This window comes from Palaemon carinicauda, chromosome 4 (genome assembly GCF_036898095.1).
Source record: "Palaemon carinicauda isolate YSFRI2023 chromosome 4, ASM3689809v2, whole genome shotgun sequence".
Taxonomy (NCBI): Eukaryota; Metazoa; Arthropoda; class Malacostraca; order Decapoda; family Palaemonidae; genus Palaemon; species Palaemon carinicauda.
This window is the reverse complement of record NC_090728.1, coordinates 96,839,999-96,864,386: the sequence shown is the minus strand read 5'-3', so window position 1 is coordinate 96,864,386 and position 24,388 is coordinate 96,839,999. Positions and strand designations below refer to the sequence as shown.

At 46.8% G+C, this 24,388-nt stretch overlaps 1 protein-coding gene and 1 pseudogene across 2 annotated transcripts in view; both read left to right on the top strand.

Moving 5' to 3' along the window:
- The window catches only part of LOC137640076 (methylated-DNA--protein-cysteine methyltransferase-like), a 131,225-nt gene that overhangs the window by 4,874 nt on the left and 101,963 nt on the right, over positions 1-24,388 (top strand). For both annotated transcript variants that reach the window (XM_068372516.1, XM_068372518.1), the window contains exon 3: positions 15,384-15,535. In XM_068372516.1, the coding sequence (XP_068228617.1) occupies positions 15,384-15,535 (152 nt within the window). The remainder of the gene's footprint in view (positions 1-15,383; positions 15,536-24,388) is intronic.
- On the top strand, positions 5,750-5,868 carry LOC137640355 (5S ribosomal RNA; annotated as a pseudogene).

Sequence of the window (24,388 nt, the reverse complement as noted above, 5' to 3'; positions counted from 1 at the left end):
CTTCCCTTTCGTGTCAGGGTTCCCCTGCGCGCCCTTCTGCCAGCTCAGTGTTAGCGCTCCTGCTCAGTGTTAGCGCACAGGCGCTCTCCTGCTCATCAGCGCTTTCCTGATTGCTAGCGCTCTCCTGTTCGCCAGCGCTCTCCTGTTCGTCAGCGCTCTCCTGTTCGTCAGCGCTCTCCTGTTCGTCAGCGCTCTCATGATGATCATCTCTGCTGTTTCTGTTGGTTCCTGTTACGCGCCCTGTGCGCCCACGTTCGCCCTTGCGATCTACAACTTTGGTTCAGGTCTGGGTCAAGGACTCTTCTTCTACGCACAGGCTTCCACGAGTTGCCTTCTGCTCGCCAGCGATCACCAGCTCGCCAGCGACCTTAGATGCGTCAACGTTCACCTGCTCGTCAGCGATCTCCTACGCGTCAACGTTCGCCATCGATCTGCCACGCGTGTCAGTTCCCCTGAACACCATCAGTGGCGATCTAGCGCTCGCCTGCTGTGGACCACGATCTCCGGTAGCTGAGTCTTGCCGTAGATCTTCCTCCTGCTCGCCGGCGCTCACCTTTACTTCTGTCCTTCTGTGCGCCAGCTTTCTTCAATCGCCAGCACACATCTGCGCGCCCTTCTTTGCCACGCACCAATGGGCGCCAACGGTTTTCTGACCGTCTAGGATCGCCTGATTAACAGCTTGCTTCAGTGCTCACCTTCCTGATGCACCTGCGCGCCTTCTGTTAGCGCGATGCGCACTAACCATCACTAGTCTCTCTCGTGTTGGCAATCGCCTACGCGCCCGCGCGATTCTTCACCTGCGCGCTAGCGTTTTCTTAACGCACCACCGCTCACCAACGCGCCGTCGCTTGCCGACGCGCCATCACTTGCCGACGTGCCATCGCTTGCCAACGCGCCTTCACTCTCCTACGGGCTATCGCTCGCCAGAACGCGCCATCGCTCGTCAACGCGCCATCGCCCGCCTACCCGTCATCGGTCTCCCGACCGCCTGCGCTCACCCGCGCGCCCACGTACCTGCGCGGCCACACGCCCACGTGCCTGCGCGACCACACGCCCACGTGCCCGCGTGACTGCACGCCCACGTGCCTGCACGCCTACGCTCATGCGTGACCGCGCACATGCTCTCCAATGTTCGCCCGCGCGCGAACCAACGGTGTTCCGTCGCGCGGACGGACGGTGTCCCGTCGCGCGGACTGACGGTGTCCCGTCGCGCGGACCGACGGTGTCCCGTCGCGCGGACCGACGGTGTCCCGTCGCGCGGACCGACGGTGTCCCGTCGCGCGGACCGACGGTGTCCCGTCGCGCGGACCGACGGTGTCCCGTCGCGCGGACGGAGGGTGTCCCGTCGCGCGGACCGACGGTGTCCCGTCGCGCGAACCGACGGTGTTTCTTCGCGCGAACGTCGGCTTAATTCTTGCAGTATCCATTGCTCTCCTATGGGTTATCGCTCGCCGACCTCCAGCTCTTGCCCTTCCTACCACGCTCCCCCTCCTTCTGCGCTCCTTCACTCACCTTCGTTTGCGCTCCTGCGTGCCCGCGCATGCGCGCTTCCACGTTCGCCCACGCGCAAATCATTGATTTACCATCGCGCGAGCGCTAGGGCGATTGCGACCGCGATTCCCATTGGGGTTTCGCAGCATGGCCAGCCTGGCGAGTCTTCTGGAGCGTATTACCAGAACACGGCCTCACCCCGTAAACGCAGAGCATGGCACATACAAGAATAGGAAGAATCTTCAGGGAGGTCTGAGCAACATTCTTCTTTCCAGAGCCTGGGTTTAGCCCTTCCCCGTCTTTCCCTGGAAGGGTTTTTGGCGGGGGGCTTTCCGTTCGAGATTTCTCCATTGGCCAAGGGGTGACTGGTTTACCCCTTCCTCTTCTCCATCTCGTGAAAGGGTCTTACCAGGTCCCTTCCCTCCTCGGTTGCGACCCGAGGTTTTGTTCAAGGAAGCTACAGGAAGGTCATGGGTACTTTCCTCCTCTCGGGCTCATGCACCTTGGCGTTTTGTTGTCAAGTATCGAACTTGCGGGCAAGCTCGATGTTGGACCATCTGGACGCAATGACCGAGGGCTTCCTTTCGGGTGTCTCATCCGTGGATGTCGACAACCTCAGACACCCTTCCATCCTTGAGAAGAGTTTGTTTGTGCCCAAGGACAGAGACATAGACAGCGGCTGTGCGGAGGAAGTCGACTTCCGTTTTCACTCCTCCAAGGCGCTTTCTTCCAGACCCTGCAGGGCTCCAGCGCTTCTTTCTTTCAGCCACGTTGGCCTAAGTTATCGGACCGGCTACGACAACTGAGACAAGGTGTCCAATTGCAGTTCCCTCCTGTCAGGAACAGATGGCACGAGAGGCTCTTCCGGGGGGGGGGAATACAGTGAACCCTCGCTACTTTGCGGTTCGACCATCGCGGATTCACCACTTCGCAGGTTTTTTTCATAACCCATATATATACTATACATATCGCGGATTTTCCGGAAATTTCGAAAATACCGCGATATCTGAAGACCCCAAATACGATATTTCGTTACCTGTAATTCCATTAATACTGTAATTAGTAATATCTGCTCTTACTGATTGTTCATTGCATTACATATGACATATAATTCAGCAGAGAAAGAAATAAAACACGAAAAGAGAATGTGATCATACGATAATTCAGTACTGTATACAGTACGTAGTAAAATTAAATCGAACATGAAACGCAAATCAGATGCAGTCATACCATATTAGAATGGTGTAAGGCTGCTGATGGCTACTACTGTACTACAAATGTAATGGATGTGCTTCTTTTCCATGAATCTTTTGTATGTATACGTACAGTACGTAGTACTGCATCCAATAATATTTTTTGTTGCAAAAATCACATTTCGAATAAGCGTACTAGAGAGATAGAGAGAGAGAGAGACACACACATCCTACAACAAAAGCGTAAAATAGCGTACGTAAAGCTGTATTATTATTATTGTTATTATTATTATTATTGTTGCTGTTGTTATTAAAATTATTATTGTTATTATTATTATCATTATTATTATTATTATTATTATTATTATTATTATTATTATTACAGTATCATTATTTATTATTATTATTATTATTATTATTACTGTACAGTATACGCAGGGTATCTTGTACTTTGAATTGGTAACCTACGTAGCATATAAGACGGGTTGTGATTGGTTCAAGCGCTGATAGATGACGAATCAGAACTCAAGTTTTGTTATCTAGCCTGTGATTGGTGTTTTGCCCGCATCTCCAACCCGCAGCATCTAGGTTTTCGCGGCCACTTTCTCTCCCGCCGTATCGCTGTGTAGACGCTGTTAAGTTTGTGAACTTTAATCTGTGCTGTGCGTGACTGTTTTAAGTGGAACTTTTTGTTGAATTTTCTGTTAAACCCTACTGTACAATGCCTCCCAAGCGTTCTGCTTCTACTAAGGCTGGTAGTGAGCCTAAACGCCACCGAAGGATGATGACGATTGCTGAGAAGGTGACGCTTCTCGATATGTTAAAAGACGGTAGAAGTTACGCGGCCGCAGACCTCGAAGACCTGACGAAATCGGCCAGTGAAGAAGACAGTGAAACACAGGAAGAGATCCAAGAAATTGTCGAAGAAACGGGCTTAACATTAGAACGGCTTGCCAAGCTCTGCAAGCTTGAGAAGGAGGTGAAAGAAATGTTGCAAGAGTGGGACGAGGATATGGTTCGTTCCATGCAATTCTGCAACAAGATCGATGAACACATGACTCCCTACAGGATGCTCTTCGAGCGAAAAAAGAAGCAGCGGCAGCAACTTCCGATCACAATGCCCTCGGAAGAAATTGAAGAAGTGTCCCAGGAAGAAGTTGAAGAGGTGTCCCAAGAAAAGACACCTCCGTCTGAAGAGACGTAAAATACTATCATTGGCTGCACAGTAGAAGACATCATCAGCTTCATCATCATCATTTCTACTGTGCAGCAAATTCATCGCCATCATCATTCAAGTTTTTCTTGAACTTCTTTCGTGGTGAGTACAGTAACAATCTTTATTTTTTACTTTAATATTCTGACATTTTAATATTTGTGCCTGTTTTAGTTTAGTACTGTAAGCATTAAGTTAAAGGGAAGGTTTTAAAAGTCTGAAGAGTATACATGTTGTAACCTATCATATTTTTTTTTGTTTAAAATTTACATTTACGTACGTAAAACAATCTCTCTCTCTCTCTCTCTCTCTCTCTCTCTCTCTCTCTCTCTCTCTCTCTCTCTCTCTCTCTCTCTCTCTTGTAAATTGTTTTCCTGCTTTGCTACGTACAGTATGTACTGTATGATTTTATATAGATACGGTAAATAATATTTGTAATAACATATTTTCTAAAAGCTTTTACTGTAAATATCATTATTTATCACTTTCATCATGCGCGTTAAATGCCTTCTTTGTTTACTGAGCGTGGTTGTTTACTGAGCGTACTTTATGACGCCGTCGTTTCAGGCGGCGTCATAAAGAAAAACATTTCATTTGGAAGTCCTAAGAAAAATTAAGTAAGACATTGGTAATAACAAAATCAACATACTGTATAATCAATATAATCGATGCAAAAACTAACCTATACACAGATGTGTACAGTACACTAAATGCGTTTGTTTCTTCATTATGATCAGAGAAACGTAAACAAAACATTGGTTGCCATTTTTTATCGTGGTTTTTGGCGTGTTTAGGAAACGCATGATATAAAATCGCCTTTAATATTTGTGCCTTTTTTAGTTTAGGGTACTGTAGTACATGCATTAAGTGTTCTGTACATTAAAGGGTAGTTTGTTAACAGTACTACGTACAAGGGAAGGTTTTAAAAGTCTGAATATACATGTTAAATAAATAGGTAAATATGGTGTCAATACTGTACTTCGCGGATTTTCACCTATCGCGGTCGGGTCTGGAACCTATCTACCGCGATAAACGAGGGTTCACTGTAGTCCTAGAGGGAGCGGCAGAGTTCACGAACTCTAGGATTGGCACCCCCCCTTTCAGGTTTCACACTGGGAGGATGCCTAAGGTTACTCGTCCGGATGACAGCTTCCCGATGCCCATTCCTGCACGATCTCTGTGATCAGCCAAGGATATCGTGCCTTCTGTCTCTGTCAGCGAATTCAGTGTCTCTGAACCTCTATGCCATAGGGTCGGCAAGAGTTTGCCCGTTTGGGCAGAATGATCCATGCCTTAGGAGAAGGTCCTCCATAGGATCGTCGACGGCTTCACCCCCGGCTTCTTCAGTTGATCCTTTCTTGTAAGGAAGTATCTGAGATGGGAGTTCCGTAGTCGACCTCTCAGCCCTGATCAAGTTTGTCGAACAAACTTCGTCCAGCGTGGAACAGCAGAATCGATCAGACTGGTAACGAGGCGACAGGACTGCTTAGGCCCTGGATCGGAAGGACGGGTACTTTCAGTGTCCATTCCATCCATCTTCCAGGGAGCTCGTGGAATTCAGCCTAGACTACAGGTATTCCTGCTTAAGATGCAGTGTGGCGATCCCGCCGTGGCATTGCAGGTTTTTTCCCCAGAGAACTCTCCCTGCTTTCCTCATGGCCGCTCAGGTGCAGGCTTCCGCCTCCTTCGCCTTTTGGAGGTCTGGTCAACTCCGGTGGGCTCGGGTCCGACCTTCTTCAGCGCCGGGACAAGCTTCCGGATGCTTACCATGAGTGGGGGTTCATGGTATTTTGCTAGGAGCCTTCTCTTCTTCTTCTTCCTCAACATCTGGAGTATCTAGCCATGATATTGAGTCAACGGCCTTACCACGTTGGAAACCCCGCTTCTCGTCCGTCCAGCGAGGTTAAGCAACGTCGGTTCTGGTCGGTACTAGGATGGGTGACCGCTTGGGGACGCCAGATTCTGTTGCCACCTCCTCCGAGCCTTCCCTTCAGTTGACTGTGGCAAGGCTGAGGGGAGTCGCAGTACCTGTTCTCAGTCAAGCAGAGCTTTCAGCCCTACCTTGGAACGTTTCCTAGTTCTCTTTTCCTCATTGACCTGTCTAAAGTTCCGAACGGTCGCCTCAGGATAAGTTCCCTGTGGGGCGGCCCAAGTTTCGGTGGTTTCAAAGCAACGATTAACCGGACTTTCTGGTCCCTGTGGGACCAGCGGAATGATTAGACCTGCAATGGGTGTTGACCTATGGAACCTCTTGATGGGAGTGGATATTCTCGTTCTTTCCCCACATTTTTTATGCTGTTCTCGGCCTCGTCAAAGAAAAGGGGGCGGGGGGGGGGCCCATGTTCCGGTCCAGCCCTATGGTCAGGACCTGAAGGATACCTCTCCATCATTCAGGCAGGCTTAGGGGCCGTAGTCTGGCCCTTCTACAGATCCTACAGCTCCTGCCGAGTCGTTCCGTGCGCTTCGACTTCATGGTTCTGGCGTGTTCTAACCAGTAGGGGACGCATTTTCACACCTTCGCATCTTGCAGCAGAGATACTGAGTTGATTTGAGATACTCTCAATACCACCATCGGCTCTCTCATTCCGGGCAGAGGAATGTTCTCTCCGACTATCCGAGCAGAGCCTCGTAGAGTCCTGGTCTGGGGGACCTGACCTGATCGCGACAGCTTTGAACCTCAAGCTTCCGCTGTTCTTCCCCCCAGTCTCAGACCCCGAGACTCTGGCAAGATGCATTCCGGTGATGGTGGGACAACATCGACACCTGCATCTTCCCTCCTTTGTTGTCTGTTGAGAATGGGTCTCAACAAGACCAGGTTGTCTGTCAACCTTTCAATGGCCCTGAGAGCTCCACTGGGACTATGCGCAGAACGGTTTCCGGACCCTCTGCTTCCCCTGACGGAACTCCCGGGAGAGCTTCTCCCACGGCACAGACTACTCAAACAATCACACTGCAACATCTTTCACGAGCCGGGGCGTCGCTTCGGCTTCATGCCTGGAGACACTACGCCTCCTCCTCAAGAAGAGACAACCCGCTAGTCGCGGGACGGAGGTCGCGTCATCTGCGATAGTCATCCGCAGGGGTCTTCCAGGCGAAGTGGAGAGTCTTCGGTGGTTGGTGTCGTGGGAGATATACCTCTTCCCTTGAGGCCTCTTCTCCAGCAATAACGATCTTATTGCCTTTCGGCGGGAGGAAACTCCTTTCCGCTCTCGGCAATGAAGCCTGTCGCTCAGCCTTTCCCTGACCTTCAGGCTTAAAGGAATAACTTTTTCCTTCCCGCTGGACCTTTCCTCGCTCATGCGAAGCTGCGAACGTCCCTGCCCTAGTCGGAGTGAGACCTCCAACTTGGAGCATGGCTCTGACTTTTTAGTCCCTTAAGAGATCTTCTCAAGACCCTTTACGTCAGGCCTCTGATCGTATTCCGTCTTGGGGCTCCTGCTCACTCTGGCCGCGGCCAGTGTGTAAGCAATCTTCTTGGTCTCGTACGACTCCGCCCTATCTAAGGAATGGGGGAAGGCAACATTCAGGTTCGCTCCTGAGTTGTTGGCTAGACTTAGAATCTTGGGGTCCCGGCCCTTCGGTCCAATTCCTTCAAGATTTCGAGTCACCATTCTGTATCTGATGTCCCAAAACCTTCTCCTTCTTGCCAGTAAAGGAATCGAGAGGTTAGCTTTGGGAACAGCTGCAGTTTGTCCTCAGTTGCAGCCGGTTTGGGAGCACAATAAGGACACGGGGGAGAGTCACCAGTATACCTCTTCAGCTCGGACTCAAGGACATTCATCTCGACCTGACTCCAGACCCTTCCCCGTCACGTTGCCCTACAGCACGATGTCGGATACATCGCAACGTCCCTCGCCTTCGAGTAATACTACTCTGTGACGCAGGTGCTGCAAGCTGGTGTCTGGAAGTATTTAATGACCTTCGCAGCCCGCTTCCTGCAGGGCGTGACCCACAGGATTTTCGATACGTTTTCTATCGCTCTGTGGTGGCTACACAACAGCTGGTCTAACCTCAGGCTCCTTTTTGGACAGGTAGCAGAAGGTTGAGGGCATTGTTATCATGTTTTAGTCTGCATGAACGAAAGAAGTATGTCTGGCCCTTAGTTCTTTCTTCATCATCCCCTCTACTGGGAAGCAGCATCCTGGTCTCTGCATAGCTGACCTCAAACCTCTGCAGGTAAACCATGCTTCCTTGTGTTCCGAGTATTGAGTCAATACTGTCGCGTCCCCCATACCCTGACGAGGTGGTATTGGGAACGTCCTAACCCAGAGTTCCTTCTGGAACTCCAGGTCAACTGCCTAGGACAGGTCACACTTCTTCCTTCACACACAAGCTTATGTAGGCCACACGGTTCCTTGCGGAGCAAGGAACTTGTGAGGTGCAGGGACTCCTTTTCTCGAGTGCGACTCACTCGGATTCTGAGTCCCCGGGTAAAGCCAAAGCCAGTATGGCTGGGGACTTTCCACCCTACCTAAGGGGTAAGTCACCCAATGTAAATAGCGTGGTTTGTATTTCGGTTACGGAACAAATGACAAATTCGAAGATAATTTGTATTTTTCCTAACCATACAAACCTTAGCTATTTACACATATTTGCCTGCCAGCCCTGTCCCCCAAGACAAGTCCTACCTCTAAGTGAAAGTGAGCTTCACTGGTGTGTGAGGGGGGGGGGGGTAGCTAGCTACCACTCCCCTACCCCCCCGCTAACTAGCGCGGGGGTAATACACCCTCGTTAAATTCTAATGGCTCGCCATTTCAGCTATGCTAAAAGGTAAACCCAATGTAAATAGCTAAGGTTTGTATGGTTAGGAAAAATACAAATTATCTTCGAATTTGTCATATTTACTGCCAAACTATATGGCATACTAACCACTAATCCTCCAATAAGGAAATAGCTTTATAAAAGGAGGGCCATTTTACTATTTTTAAGTGATGCAAGAAGTGCCCTACAAGCTTTAGAATTTTTAATTCTAGGAACCCTTTAGTTTTAAAAATTTTAAAGTGACTTTTAATTATTGACCTGAAAAGTATAACACTTTGATTTTGCTGGGTTCCGGCACACGTTGCATGTCTGGAAATGAGGAGGGAGATTCATTGGCAAAGAATGCAGCAACTTAGTTGCTACCAAGAAGGTATCCCATTCCCTGTAATGATTTTTTACCTACAATTGAAATTTTTATTTATAGTAATTGGCAACAGCATTGGGATAGATTAATTGGAAATAAGATGAGAGAAATAGCAAATGTTATATCCTCTTGGAGGTATAACATGGTGCCCCGAAAGTGGGAGACTTCTTTTTGTCTTCTCTGCCTTGGTTACACTTGGATGACACATGAGTTTCTGCTAATTGTCCAACACCAACTATATTTTGACGACTGTTTGATACCCTTGACATTGAGGCATTTGTTGACTGAATGCCCCACTTATAGCACGGAAATAAATAGATATCTATTTGAGGCTCGAGGTGAGGATTCTTGGACATGGTGTGTTGTACAATGCTAGCGGCATATTTAGATTTATTTCAGGAGCAGGTCTTCTGAAAGTTATTTAACTCTTATGATAACATATTTGCTTTTATGGTTTTAATTGAATACTCTTTTATTCTTTACAGTATCAGTGTCAATGACCTTCGATGTCAGGATGGCAGAAAAATTCAAATCAATCAATCAATCATACCCCTTCCGGCTTTGCCTCTTGATTCCTTGATAGAGTCTCTCTTGAGGGGAGTCCCCTTCGAGAGGGCTTTCTGGGATCTCGGCCTTTTTTTTCGGCGTCTGAGATCCTAAACATGGAAAAGGTGGTGAAGTATGTTATGCAGGCTACTTTATGGCTTGATCTGTGGTTGGGATCGGAGAGCCACCTTTTTAGAACCAAGGATCGGTCCAAGGAGTCTACAAAATTGTCCATAGAAATCATTCTCTTGTCTGGCAGTCGCACCATTGAGTTCCTCGCCCACTAGGTTGTTAACCTGTGGGCGAATGCAATTCTTAGGTGGCGGGATACTATGATTGAAAGGTTCTGCTGGCATGTCCCCAAGGGTGAGATTACGAAGCTCAGGAACTCCACCCATATCGGCTCAGCACTGTTTAATCTGGAAGAGGTCGAGAAGGCAGCTGAGCTATGGAGAAAGTCCACCAAGGTCTCTCTTCTCCAAAGGACCTTTACATCTAGGCCCTATGATAAGGCACCTCCACCTACCAGGAAACAGCCGCAGACCACCAAACCCTTGGCCAACATGACGGCAGGGACCACCAAGAAGGTGTCCACGCAGCCCTTTCCTGCGAAAGATCTAAAGGACTCCAAACCCTCCAAAGGAAGTAAGTGGTAAGGGAAGTGGCAGAGGCTGCTCCCGTTAGGAAGGGCAATTCTTTCACCTTCCCACCGGGGGTGGGGGATGCGATCCTTGGTCAGTCTCTGTGATTCGTTCAAGGTATCACATCCCATTTACTCAATTTCTCCCTCCATTGTCTCAGGATTCAGTCCCATTGAGCTCCTACGCGACGGGATCCACAAAGGAGCCGGCCCTCCCAGTCAAAGTCCAGACCATGTTTGAGTAGGGCACTCTTCAGGAGGTCTTCAGTGGCTCTCCAGGCTTCTTCAGTTGACTCATTCATGTGAAAAAGGCGTCTAGAGACCAGTCATTGATCTCTCGACTCCTAACAACTTTGTTCTTCGGACTGCGTTCAGAGTGGAGACAACAGACACGGTCATATAAGCGGTGAGACCACAGTACTTCATATGCACACTGGATCTCAAAGACGCACACTTCCAGATCTTAGTCCATCCATCTTCAAGGAAGTATTTTTGGATCATACATGAGAACAGGCAATATCAGTTCGAAGTGCTGTGCTTCGATCTTTCCACAGCTTCCCTGGTTTTCACAAGGGTGTTCACCCTGGTATCATCTTGGGCTCACAGGATTGGCATTTATCTCCTAAGATACCTTGATGATTGGCTGATCCGAGCAGACTCGGTAGTGACTCGAGACAGACTACTCTAGTTTTATTAGGATCTGGAGATCATGATGAATCTTGAGAAGTCATCCCTGCTTTCTTCTTAGAGACTGGTATAGCTAGGTATGATTATAGATACCAAATTACAGAAAGTGTTTCCATCAGACGACAGAGTGTACAGGCTGAGGGAGATAGCAAGCCCCTTCCTCAGATGAGAAGAGATAACGGTCCAGAAGTAATTGTGTCTCCTAGGTCATCTAGCATCCTTTGTCCGTCTAGTTCCCAACGGGTGCCTCATAATTCAATCCCTTCAGTGGTGGCGGAAATCCAGGTGGAGCCAGCACACCGGCTCTTTGGATATGCTAGTTCCTCTGAGGATAGAACAACTGACAGATCTTCAGTGGTGGGTGACAGACGAGAATCGCCACAGAGGGACAGATCTTCTCGTCCCTCCCCCGGAATTGATGCTCTATACAGATGCATCAAAAGAAGGGTGGGGGCCCACATGCTGCACCACACGGGCTCAGGACTCTGGTTCGAGTCCAAAAGGTAACAGCACATAAATTACTTAGAGATAAGGGCAGCCTTCTTAGCCTTCCAACAGTTCTAACAGTTCCTGGCGGGTCACTCTGTGGTGCTGATGAGCGACAACATCACAGTAGGGGCTTACATAACCAAACAAGGTGGTATCTTTTCACAGCCCCTATGCCATCTAGCAATAGAGATGTTAAGATGGACAGAAGACAATTTGGTGTCCCACCCAGCTCGCTTCATTCCAGGCAAGAGGAATATGCTCGCGGACAATCTGAGCAGAGCGACGCTGATAATGGTTTTCGAATGATCTTTGAATCATCTGATAGCCAACAAAGTACTGACTTTGTGGGGTTCCCCGACTGTGGATCTGTTCGCGACATCTCTGAACTTCAGACTCCTGTTGTACTGTTCCCCAGTCCCGGACCCTCAGACTCTTTGGTAGAATGCATTTCATCAACGGTGGGACAACCGATGTGTATGCCTTTCCTCCTTCTGTCCGATGCGAAGGGTGCTAAACAAGACGAGTATCCAACAGCCTATTCATGACGTTCATAATTCTGCTATGGCACAACGCAGGATGGTTCCTGGATCTTCTGCAGCTCCTGACGGAATTCGTGAGAGAACTCCCTCCACTACACGATCTACTCGGATAACCACATGCAAACATCTACCACAAGGCAGTAGCTTCTCTTTGTTGTGGCACCTATGGACTATCCAGCATCTCCTCTCACAGATATTCTTTTCGCAACAGGTTGCGAGAAGGATGTCTGGATACCTACAAAGATCTTCGGCATCAGTCTACCAAGCCAAGTGGACTGTCTTCTGTGGTTGATTTTGTGGAAAGGGTATCTCTCCCCTCGATGCCACTATTCCAGTAATAGCAAAATTTCTTGCATACCTTTGGGAGGAAAAGCTTCTCTCTGTCTTGAAGGTGAAAGGCTACCACTCAACCTTAAGCCTTGCCTTTAGACTGAAAGGAGTTGATCTTTCCTCTTCATTGGAGTTGCCTATCCTCATACAAAGTTGTGAGCTTACTTACCCCCAGTCATAAGTTAGATCTCTTCCATGGAACGTGGTTCGTGTCCTATGGTCCCTGAAGGGGGCTTCCCTACGAACCATTATGTCAGGCAACAGATCGCCACCTCACTTTGAAGACGGTGTTCCTACTCACCTTGGCTTTGGCCAAGAGAGTCAGTGAACTTCTAGGTCTACGACATTGCCCATTCAAGGGAATGGTGGTAGGTAACGCTTAGCTTTGTCCCTGGGTTTATTGCTAAGACTCAAAATCCGGGAGTAGCGGATCCTACATTTGGGCCCTTTCAGATTGAAAGTCTTAGATTTGTAAACAATGATCCAGATCAGCTGTTACCTCACCCAGTGAGGAATTTGAGGTCTTCTTTCAACTCGACGACCCAGAGCTGGACGTTAGGGGCATTAGTGCGTTCCTAGCGTTAAAATAAAACTACTCTGTGACGCAGGTCCTACAAGCAGGAGTGTGGAAGCATCAGAGGACCTTCACCGCCCACTACATGCAAGATGTAACCCACAGGAACATGGATACGTTCTCCTTTGGTCTTATGGTGGGCTGCACAACAAGTGGTTTAAATACATCAGGCTCCTTTATAGAAAAGTAGCAGATGGTTGAGGGGATAGGTTACCCGGGATTAGTCTGGGATGAATGTGTAAGAATGACTGGCTCTTTCTTTCTTTCATCTTCTCCTCTCTTGGGGAACAGCATCTATGGTCCTCAGTAAGCTGGCCTCACCTATCTGCAGGTAAGACTATTTCCCTTGTGTATCCTAGTATAGAAATAATACCTGTTTGTCCCCATACCCCTTGAGAGGTGGGATTGTGTAACGTCTATGTTTGATTCTAAAGATTCCTATGGTTTCCAAGAACTCTTACCTAGGCCAGTCATATTGCTAATATCACAAACACACAGATTGCTCAAGCCGCTACCTGTGCGTTGAACGAAATTAGCGAGGTGTCAGGGTTTTCCCTGTTACGTGTGGAGCATGTATGGGAAAAACCCCAAGTCAAATGCCAAGCCATTTGGTTCTGACTTTCACCCTCCTAATGGGTGAGTCATCCTTATAAATAGCAAAGGGTTTGTATTGAGTGGCGGAACAAATGACAAATTTGTAAGTAATTTGTCTTTTTCCTAAAAATACAACACCTATAGCTTTTTATACAAATTATCCTGCCATCACTTGTCCCCTAAGAAATTCTGGCTGCAATCTAAAGTGAGAAGGCAACGTTGGTCTGCGAGTGAGAGGGGTAGTGGGCTACCCCCACTAATCCCCACTAACTAGAGGATCGGTAGTTATACATCTTTTTCAAGTTTATAGCTGGTCTTCCAGCTTTGCCAAAAGATAATCCCTACAAAAAGCTACAGGTTTGTATTGTTAGGAAAATTACAAATTACTTTCAATTTTGTAGTGTTTATCCTTGAAACAGATAATCATTAACAGCAAGTACCGTAAGTATTATTGGAAAAAAAAAACATTTGAATTATAAACACTTTTTAAATAAAAAAATATCTGATTTAAATCAAATAATTCGATTTTTTAATTTGGAAAAATTCATGATTTTTATCAACCTTGCTAGACTAATGCAACTTGAATAATTTCTCTGCATGATTTGTAATCACATTGTTGAATTATTCATATTTAAACATCCAAATGAAAACCAAGACTGTAAATTTCCTTCTAAAATCTTTGGAAAAGACAGTTGAAGTAAATTCCCCTTTAATTCTTTCTCTTGTATACAAAGATTTTTTTTTTGTTTGTTTACACTTGCCAATTGCAAAGAAATTTAATTATTCATAAGGTTAAACAATTGATTGTTCTATGGATTGTTTTAAAAGGGGAACCGTCTCCACACTAAACAGCAAATGAATGGGTCATTTTTCTTGTACTCAAGACAATCTAGTAATTTTTCTATAAAATTACAGAAATTGTGGAAATATGTCATCTTAGTGAGCATCTAGAGACAACAGAACAAAAAGTAATCAAAACATACCTCGGTTAACTTAATTGGATATCCTACCAAAATAAGTTTCCTTGTACCTAACGCCTCTTTAAGCTAGGAACTTATTTGGAAGACTTACCTTAACCCATGTAGTGTCAAGAAAAATACATGAGGTAAATAGTACACATTATTCTAGAAGTTTTATTCCAACTGTGACCAAGTTGTGGAATGATCTTCCCAATCGGGTAGTTGAATCAGTAGAACTTCAAAAGTTCAATGTTGCAGCAAATGTTTTTATGTTGACCAGGCTGACATGAGTCTTTTTATTGTTTATATATGACATATCTGTTTTGGCATTGTTAATAATTTATATATGACATATCTGTTTTTAGAATGATTTATTGTTAATTTGTTCTCATTATTTATTTATTTCCTTATTTCCTTTCCTCACTGGGCTACTTTTCCCTATTGGAGCCCTTGGGCTTATAGCATCTTGCTTTTCCAACTAGGGTTGTAGCTTGGCTAGTAATTATGATAATATTGATAAAATTCTAATAAACCCAAGCTCACTGCTAATAAGAAAAATGAACCTTTAGTTTCCTGAAGTTATATAGAAAATAATCTTTATTAAATATCCATGCTATGATGAAGGTATAAAGGTGGACACGATCACCTACTATCTCAGAATTTAGAGGTCCAAAAAATGGGTAATTGAAATCAATTTAGTAGTTTTATTATTCCAAACTTTTATCAAAGATTTCCAGTCTTGTGTAAGTTGTGTGAGTGAGTACCAATAAGAAGTAATTGGAAATTTATAATTCATAGTCATCATTATGTTACTGTAGTGATTTTGAAAAATAATAAATCATATCAGAGTTGAGTATTTTCATTTTACTCAGGATTGATTTACCTTAAATCGTAAACTTTAGACTATATACTGTACTTCACTTTTGAAAACTGTACTGCAATTGTGATTTGCATGATCTTCAGATATAAAGTTCTTTATGTAGTGTTTTTTTTTTTTTTTCAGAAATGATGTACTAGTAGTAGGAGTAAAGGAACAAGATCTGTCAACAATAATGAAAGTGTGCTATAAATGGTTACAGCAATACTTTAGGGATGTGAAGCAAATTTCTAAAGTTCCAAGACCAGATATATGTGCTATTAAACAGGAAACAAAAGGTATGTACAGTATGTCACTGAATACCAAGTGTATTTTACAAGTTAAGAACACTATTTTCATTAATAGTAAAAAAATGTATCCACTTAGGATTTTGCAGTTGTGCATAATGTTACTGTGGTGATTTTTTTTTGTCATGATAACATTAATTTTTTCCTACACTAAGTACAAACCCTTTCACTATTTATAGGGATTATACTTTTGGCGAAGCTAAAAGAATAACATAAGACTTTCGCCGAGATGTAACTAGCGGTAGGGTAGGAGGGGTAGCCAGCTACCCCGCTCACACACATACACACACACACACCTGTATTGTCTCGCCACTTTTTACTTTTGGCTTGGTGATAGTAGACGTTCGTCTCTCTCTCTCTCTCTGCCCAAATCTTTAAACTGGCCTTTGACTTCTTTTTACTTGTTTTTAGTATACCTGTACAGTCGACCCTCGTTTATTACGGTGGCTAGGTTACAGACAGAGGCGCAAAAAGCAAATTTTCAAGAATATGGGATGCGCTAGGGTGGGCTACCTCCTAACCTAAAAAGTCACTACTCCTTGCCGAGCAGGTGACTGAGCTTATGATTAACACAGTAAATACTACCTAATATTAATTTTATTTAGTTTCTACCACAGTTTATAAACATATGTAAAGTGTACATGTGCACAATTGTACATTATGTACTGGACACAGTAAGGCTACAGTACAGTATTATGCTGATGTAAATATTTACTGAGGTGTTATCATCCCCTGCATTTTATAGTAGAATCAAAATAAGAATTAATTTTATTTTTACAGCAAAAACATTCCTTTAGGATTGTTGAGTAAGTGTACGTATTTTGCCAAGATGACCGTCGACGGTATGTTCACATAATCTCATTGACGAAGATGTAAACATTGCTGAAACTCACTAATTATTTTATTTTTTATAATTTCCGAAACAGAAATACAGCTTATTTTATGAACTAAAAACATAAATACTGTATCTTGGTAATAGTTGTTTCTTTCAAAGAAACAAAAAAAATTTAATTCATTCAGTTACGGTACTGTTCAACAGCTAATCTCTCTCTCTCTCTCTCTCTCTCTCTCTCTCTCTCTCTCTCTCTCTCTCTCTGATCATAGCTTAAAATATCCAATTTTGCTTCGGAAGCATTATTGCATTCTAGAAAATTAAAATTATTTAAATAGTTGATTGTGTTTTAATAAAACATTTATGTACTTTTGTTTTAAATTTCGGGTGTATTTTAACAATCAAAGTTTTTTGGGTGCTGTGATCAGATCAGCTGATGCATATACTAATCAGTAACAAAGAGCATTGTTTATACTATTTCTCAATTTATTCAAAACATCTACTATATATAGATAATATAGTACTGTGTTTCATAAGGATCGATGTGTTATAAGGTATCATAATTCTCATACAATACATTTATAGCTCTCATTACAGTATTAGTTCTCTCTCTCTCTCTCTCTCTCTCTCTCTCTCTCTCTCTCTCTCTCTCTCTCTCTCTCTCTCTCTCTCTCTCTCTCTCTCTCTCTCCGTAATAAATGAAGTCTTTGTTTCTTTGCATAGTTTCTATTGAATACTCAGTGATGGAGCCGTAATAAATAACTACTTAAGCTTTATAATCAAGCACCAAAGAGCTAAAAACTATAAGTTGTTCCGTAACTGGAATGCAAACCTACGCTATTTATTAGGGGTTATTACTTTTAGCGAAGCCTGCTAACTATTCTGCTAGTTAGCTGGGGTAGGGGGGGTTAGTTTGCTACCGCTCCCGTTCACACACCGGTGATTTACCTCACTTTGCTTTTGGTTCGGATGGTGTACGGTTGTTGCCGTTCTTCATCCTTCGCCTATTTATGGACTCCCATTAATGCCTTTTGTTTGTGCTTTCTCTTTTATTAGAGTGTGTGTGTGTTGACTTATGCGATCATGTGTACTTTCCTTGGACTTGAAGGTTGGCCCTATGGAACCTTCACATCGGCCGTGGCCACCAATCGCCATTCCCTTTGTCCGGCCTGTAGAAGTCAATGGTGTGATAGTGGTAACAGGTGTAGTGAGTGTCGGGAGTGATCTGCCTCCCAGTGGGAAAGGTTTGGGCGATGGTGGAAGAAGTCAAAGCCGGATATTTCTCCTTTGAAGGTTTCTTCGAAAGGGGAAAAACGCAAGACCTCTTCTTCCGCTTCCCGACCTTCCTCCAAAGCTCTTGCTCATTTGGTCTCCTCGGGGAGACTGTCGAGTAGCAGCATACAGTATACCCTTTAATTTACGGCCAACCCCGGTTCTTGAGAGATGGTGTTGCTTCCCATAGCGAAGTGGCCCCACCTCTCCCCGCGGGTGAAGCCTTGTCTCTGTCTCCTTTTTTACAGGTGTGGATGTCCTTGGGCTTCCTAGTCCCCCCTCCAAGGACTCCTTGGTGCGCTTCATCATTCGTGGTGCCAGTGCGCAGTTGTCGTCAACTTCGGAGGTAGATCTGTTGTGTGTCGATTTGGTAGTGTCTGAGGCATCTTTTGTGGCCGCTGCCAATGCCCCTGCTCCTTCAGACTCTCCAACTGTTGCTGCCGACTCTGTCCCCCCCCCCCCCCGTTCCAGCTTATCCTTAGAGAGGTGAACTTTGTCTTTTTTCGGTCTCTCCTGTGAGTGTTTCTCTTCCTCAGGGGAGTTAACTCATAGAGTCCTCTGTGGAGAACTGCTCCTTCTAAAGGTCAGCTTGCTGATCCACCGGCCCTCAAAGGGTGTCTTCGACGCAGAGCTCACCCTCCGCTTCGCCTTAGGAGATGGCCCTTCACCATCGGTGAAAAGGTGCCTCTTCGGCTCGTCAGCCTCATCCTCGCAGCTTTCTCCCGCAGAGAAGCCTCCACTTCAGTCGTCTTTTGAGCCCTTCACCTTCGCCTGTTTCTGGACCTTCTCCTGATGATGCTGCCGCTAGTCCTCGGATTTCGGTCCTGGACTCTTATGTGGATCATTCCCGATCCCTGTCAGAGGATGTTCGCCCTTCCAAAGGGCACATCCCTGTTCCAGCTCAACCTTCATGCCGACTTGCTGACCTGCCTTCACCGTTTCTGTCTCCTCATTATCTGCCTGCTCGTGCTGCACTCCTAAGTGTTTAGCTGCACTCCAAAACTCCCCAGTGCACCAATGCCCTTCAGTGTTCCAGCGCCCTTCAGTGTTCCAGCGCCCTTCAGTGTACCAGCGCTTACCAGCATCGTGTCAGCGCCATCCAACATTTCAACGCTTTCCAGAGTGTCATCGCTCGCCAGCGTGTCATTGCTCTCCAGCGCTTCAGCGCCCTTTGGTGCATCAGCACTCGCCTGCTCATCAGCACCTTCCAATGCCCCAGCGATCTCCTGATCGCCGGTGCTCTCCAGCGCATTCTCACCGGTCTAAGGACCAACTTTTGCCAGCGCGCCAGCGCACCTTTGCTCGTCACCGCTTCTCTGCACAGGTGCCCTCTCCTACACGGCAGCGCTCTCATGCTCAGCGCCGTTCTCCTGTGCGTCCGCACTCTCCATCTCACAAGTGCTCTCCTGTTCAGCAGCGCTCTCTTATGTGCCAGCGCTCTCCTGCTCACCAGCGCTCTCCTGCGCTTCAGCACTCTCTGGCTCGCCAGCGCTCTCCAGCTCGCCAGCACTTACCTGCGCGCCAACGCTCTATTGCCCGATTGCGCCAAACCTCAGAACAGGTCCTACAGGCTTTAAAACATAAGGAACTTCACAATAGAGATTGTGACAGGTCACCATCGCCCCATTCCCCTCCCCGCAAACGCATTACAGTGCAACCACCTAGGAAAGGGAAAGGAAGCTCCACAGAAGGGTTCAAGATCCCGAAGATTCGATCTTCAAAATCGGACCCACCTCCACGAACATTAGTAGAGATTTCTCACAGGGAACCTTCGGTCCCTTCCCCTTCAGGGATCTTTCCGATAGTGCATCAGTCACCAAGCAGTCTTGGTTCAGTGCCATGGTCAGAACAGTAGTGCAAGCCTTCGGGCCTGCCATGTCATCTCGCTCATCACTGACCTCCCATCCAACGGCACCAGCAGACCTACCGCGAGGAACCTTGGCTTCTTCTCCCCTGAAGAGGAAAAGAGTAGTCTCAGATGCGATCACATCCCCTAGGGTGAAACTAACTCCTTTTAGGCCTTCCTGTCTCTCCCGCCGGACACTCCTCTATCTCACCTCTGGTGAGGGAGCCGCCCGAGGCCCGAACTTCCTCCCTTCCACCTTCGGAGGAAGTTTCTCCCTGCACGGAGAGTTCTCCACCACCAAAGGAGGTCAAGAGGGACAATCCCATCCGGCCTTCGATGCTTGAGTCCTACCTCCTTTGGAAGGAATTTAAAAGACTCAAATACTCTCCTTATGTCCTCTTCAAGGACCTTCAGGCCTACAGGAATCACTTGACACTCTAGGGAGGCCCGCGACCCACCCAGAGAGGAGCTCTATGGGGTGGAAGAAGGAAACTTCCCTGCTAGTCTCACTTCGGAGGGGGAGCATAAAGAGTCAGAACATGCATTCTGGCTAGTTCTGAATCTCATTAGGGTACTCAATGGGTTTACTGACCCAGAGATTTCCCCACGATAGGGTAAAAACACAGTCTTAGACCGTGTCTTTAGCACTCAGAAACCCTCTAAGACCAGTGCAGCCTTGCCCTGGTCTCAAGGGCTAAAGAATGCCCAGACTAAGATTGCCCAACAGCTCTCCGAGCTCTTCTCCTCCCAACGTTCCAGCTCTACCTCCAAGCTTCTCCCACCTCCTTGCGTCCAGCAGAGGAGGTGTTTTGAGATCATGGACAAGCCACGTCCAGTTCTATCTCTCCATCACTTTTTGGAATAGCTCACTAAAGGGAGTCTCTTTAGTGAGGCTCTTCGGCCGTCAGATCTCGTTCTCGGCATCAGAAATCCTCAACCAGGAGAAGGTTATGAAGTATGCCATGCAGGGTACTTCATGGCTAGATCTGTGGTTGGGGACCCTGGGAATCCTGGTTTGAACCAAGGATTTTTCCAAGGAATGCACCAGGCAAGCGATGGAAACTTTCCTTCTCTTATGCACATGCACCATCGAGTTTCTTGCCCATAAAGTCTCAAACCTATGGGCAAACATCACTCTAAAACGTTGAGATAGGCATCTGAGTGATTCCATCAGCAGTTCCCAAATGCCGAGATCATTAGGCTCAGAAACTCCTCTTTTTAGAGGGATCCTCTCTGTTGGAGCAAAAGGATGTGGAACATGCTGTTGAGAGATGGAAGAAGTCCCACCATGACTCCCTCCTCCATAGGCTTTGAGCTTTGACATCCAAGCCCTATAAACCACCAGCTTGTCAGCAGTCCCATCCAATGAAGATCATGACGAACAAGACAGCAGCGAAGACAACGGTGTCTAAAAAGCCCATTCCGACCAAAGACGGGAAAGGCACTAGGCCCCAGGGAAGGAAAATTTCCTAGAGGGAGCGGCCGAGGCCGCAAACTCTAGGAAAGGCATTCCCCCTTCTTGTCCACCAGTGGGTGGATGCCTACATAGTTGCAGGGACAGGTAGTAGCAACGCTATCGCGTCCCATTCACGACATCTCTTCCTCCCCTGATCAGGAATCTAGTGTCAATAGACTCCTTTGTGATGGGATCAGCAAAAGGGCTAGCCCTGTGGGCAGAAGTTCAGACACTGTTGAAGAAGGGCGCTCTCCAGTAGGTCATCAACGAGTCCCCAAGCTTCTTCAGTCGACTCTTGTGAAAAAGGCATCTGGAGGCTGGAGACCCGTCATCAACCTCTCATCTCTGAACAAGTTTGTCAAGCAAACTCTGTTCAGCATGGAGACGGCAGACGCAGTCAGACAAGCTGTAAGACCACGGTACTTTATGTGCACACTTGGCCTAAATAACACGTACTTCCAAATCCCAATCCATCCGTCCACGAAATACTTAAGATTCAGCCTTGACAACAGGAAATACCAATTCAAGGTACTGTGCTTCGGTCTTTCCACAGCACCTCGAGTCTTTACCCGAGTGTTAACCCTAGTATTATCTTGGACACACAGGATTGGCATCTGTCTCCTCCATTATCTGGAAGACTGGCCAATCCTAGCGGACTTCGTGGCAACCCTTCTTCAGCCCCAAGACAAACCTCTGAGGTTTTGCCAAGCTTTGGGGATCATGGTAAATCTTGAGAAGTCTGCCCTGCTTCCTATACAGACACTAGTATACCTAGGTATGATAGTAGACACCAATCTCCACAGAGCCTTCCCTTCAGATGACAGGATAATGAGGCTGAGAAAGGTCGCAATACCCTTTCTCAGAGGAGAAGAACTTTCCGCCCAGACGTGGTTACGTCTTCTCGGACACCTTTCATCTGTGCCCCGTCTAGTTCTCAACGGTCGCCTCAGTATTCGATCTCTCCAGTGGCGACTCAAGTCCCGGTGGAATCAGGCCTTTGACTCCCCGGACATCTTACAGCGGAACAGACGTACCTTGAATGGTGGGTGTTAGACGAGAACCTACAAAAGGGAGTGAATCTTGTCGTCCTCCCCCCAGATTTGATGCTGTTCTTGGATGCTTCAAAAATAGGGTGGGGGTCCACGTGCTGCACCACACAGCCTCAGGCCTCTGGTCAGAATCAGAAGAGTACCTCCACACAAATCTCTTAGAGATGAAGGCTGTCTTTCTGGTCCTTCAATAGTTCACTAGTTCCTGGCTGGCCACTCAGTGGTGGTGATGAGCTAAAACACCACAGTAGTGGCTTACATCAACAAACAGGGAGTTACCTTTTTGCAGCCCCTATCCCTAGCAGTACGAGATACTGAAAAGGGCCGAGATTCACTCGATACCACTTTCGGCACTCTTCAATTCGCGCAAGAGGAATCTGCTCACCGACAACCTGTGCAGAGCATCTCAGATAGTGAGTACCCACTGGTCTTTGGATCATCTAGTAGCAAACAAAGTCCTAACTTTGTGGGGTTCTCCGACTGGGGATCTTTTCTCAACAGCCCTGAACTTCAGGATCCCGTTGTACTGCTCCCCAGTTCCAGACCCAAGGCGCTCTGGTAAGATGCATTCCAACAACGGTGGGGCAACATTGACGTTTACGCCTTTCCCCTATTGTTTCTGGTGAATCTGGTGAAGAGGGTACTCAACAAGGCCAGAACATTAGTCAACCTTTCAATAACTTTCATAGTTCTGCTATGGCATCATGCAGAATAGTTTCCTGACCTTCTGCAATTCCTGACGGAGTCTCCAAGAGAACTCCCTCTGCAACACGATCTACTCAAGCCTTCCTTCTCCTTTTTGGTTTCCTGCTTCGGGGCATTTCCCCGCTTTTGCTCTTCGGAGCAGACCTCGTCGTCCAGAAGACTCGACACACCCAGCTGACTCATCTCGCTCCAGCCTACCTGTCTCGCACAGCCTACCTGTCTCGCACAGCCTACCTATCTCGCCCAGCCTACCTGTCTCTCCCAGCCTACCTATCTCGCCCAGCCTACCTGTCTCGTCCAGAATCTGGTCTTCGTCTAGAAGACGTGTCTCCCCCAGCAGAATCGTCAGGCCCAGCAAGACTCGTCACACCCAGTTGACTCGTTTTGCCCGTAAACTTGTGTTGTCTAGCAGACACGCCAAGCCCAATCCTGCTGTAGCTTCTTCGTCAGTTCGCGACCGCCCACAATCCCTTATCAGCTCGCAATCGCTCACTATAGCCAGTCAGCTCATAATCGTTTGCTAACAGCTCGTGATCGCCCATCAGCTCGTCATCACCCGCGATCACTAGTCAGCCCTTGATCGCTCAACAGCTTACCATTGTCCATTACCATTGTCCATGATCACCCTCAGGTCACCCTTCAGCCCGCAATCACCTGGTAGCTCATGATCTCATGTCAGCTTGTGATTGCCTGTCAGCTCACGATCGCCCGTCAGCTCACGATTATCAGCTCTCTTCCAGGTTCCTGGTGTGTCAGCAACCTCTTCCAGCACCTGATGTTTTCCTTCAGCTCGCTACTTTTCATTCTGAGGTAAAGTTGCCCTCCCCCTTTGATGGACAGCTCTTCCACCTTGCGAGTAGATTCTCCAACAGCCATCAAAGAATCTTGGAAGCCTCGAACCTTGGTGAGTTTTCTCCAACTTCGTTCAACGGAAAACTTCTCTAGTGGGGATTGCAGAACTCTACTGACTGCGATCCTCGCTTCAAGCAAGCATACTACTTTTCCCAGCGAGACTCTCCTCTTTTCATTGTACACAGAGTGATTAAGCTCTATGACTTCTAAGACTGCTTTGAGTCTCCTTGTGAGTTTCCTTATCTAGACAACACATAACATCATCCTTCGTTCTCTTCGAGTTGCACTACTTGGGTAGTGCTTCCCACGACATGCAGTTGAGGGAGCTGAGCACAATCTCCCTTCTTGGAACCTAACCCAGCACTCTCCATCAATAGAAGGTGTAAAGCATAAAGTGTCAACTTTGGTTCTCAGTACCTCACTCGCCACTTGGAACTTGTTGTTTCACACAAGTATAGTGGTATCAGTTTCCCAATGTATTGATCTTCTTAGAGCTTCGATTTTCGATACGTCTCAAGTGTCAGGCAGTTGTTTGAAGGGCCTGTGCATGCAGTTGGCAATCTTTTTTTATTGGCTGTTCAACTCTCGTCAGCATTCATGAACGTTCGTCCCTTACGAACGTTTTCTCCGCACCACGACCTCTACTACTACTAGTGGGGTGACGTGCCAGGTGCCATAGGGACGAGGTCTCATCTTCTGTTTCCTACATCTTCCCTTTGGTCACTTTTTGGGGTATGGTTACCTTACATGTCCACATCTTCATTGAATGATAAGATCTTCGTTAGTTGCACATGCACTCTCACCTTTACGCCGCCTCCAGGCATGTAGAACA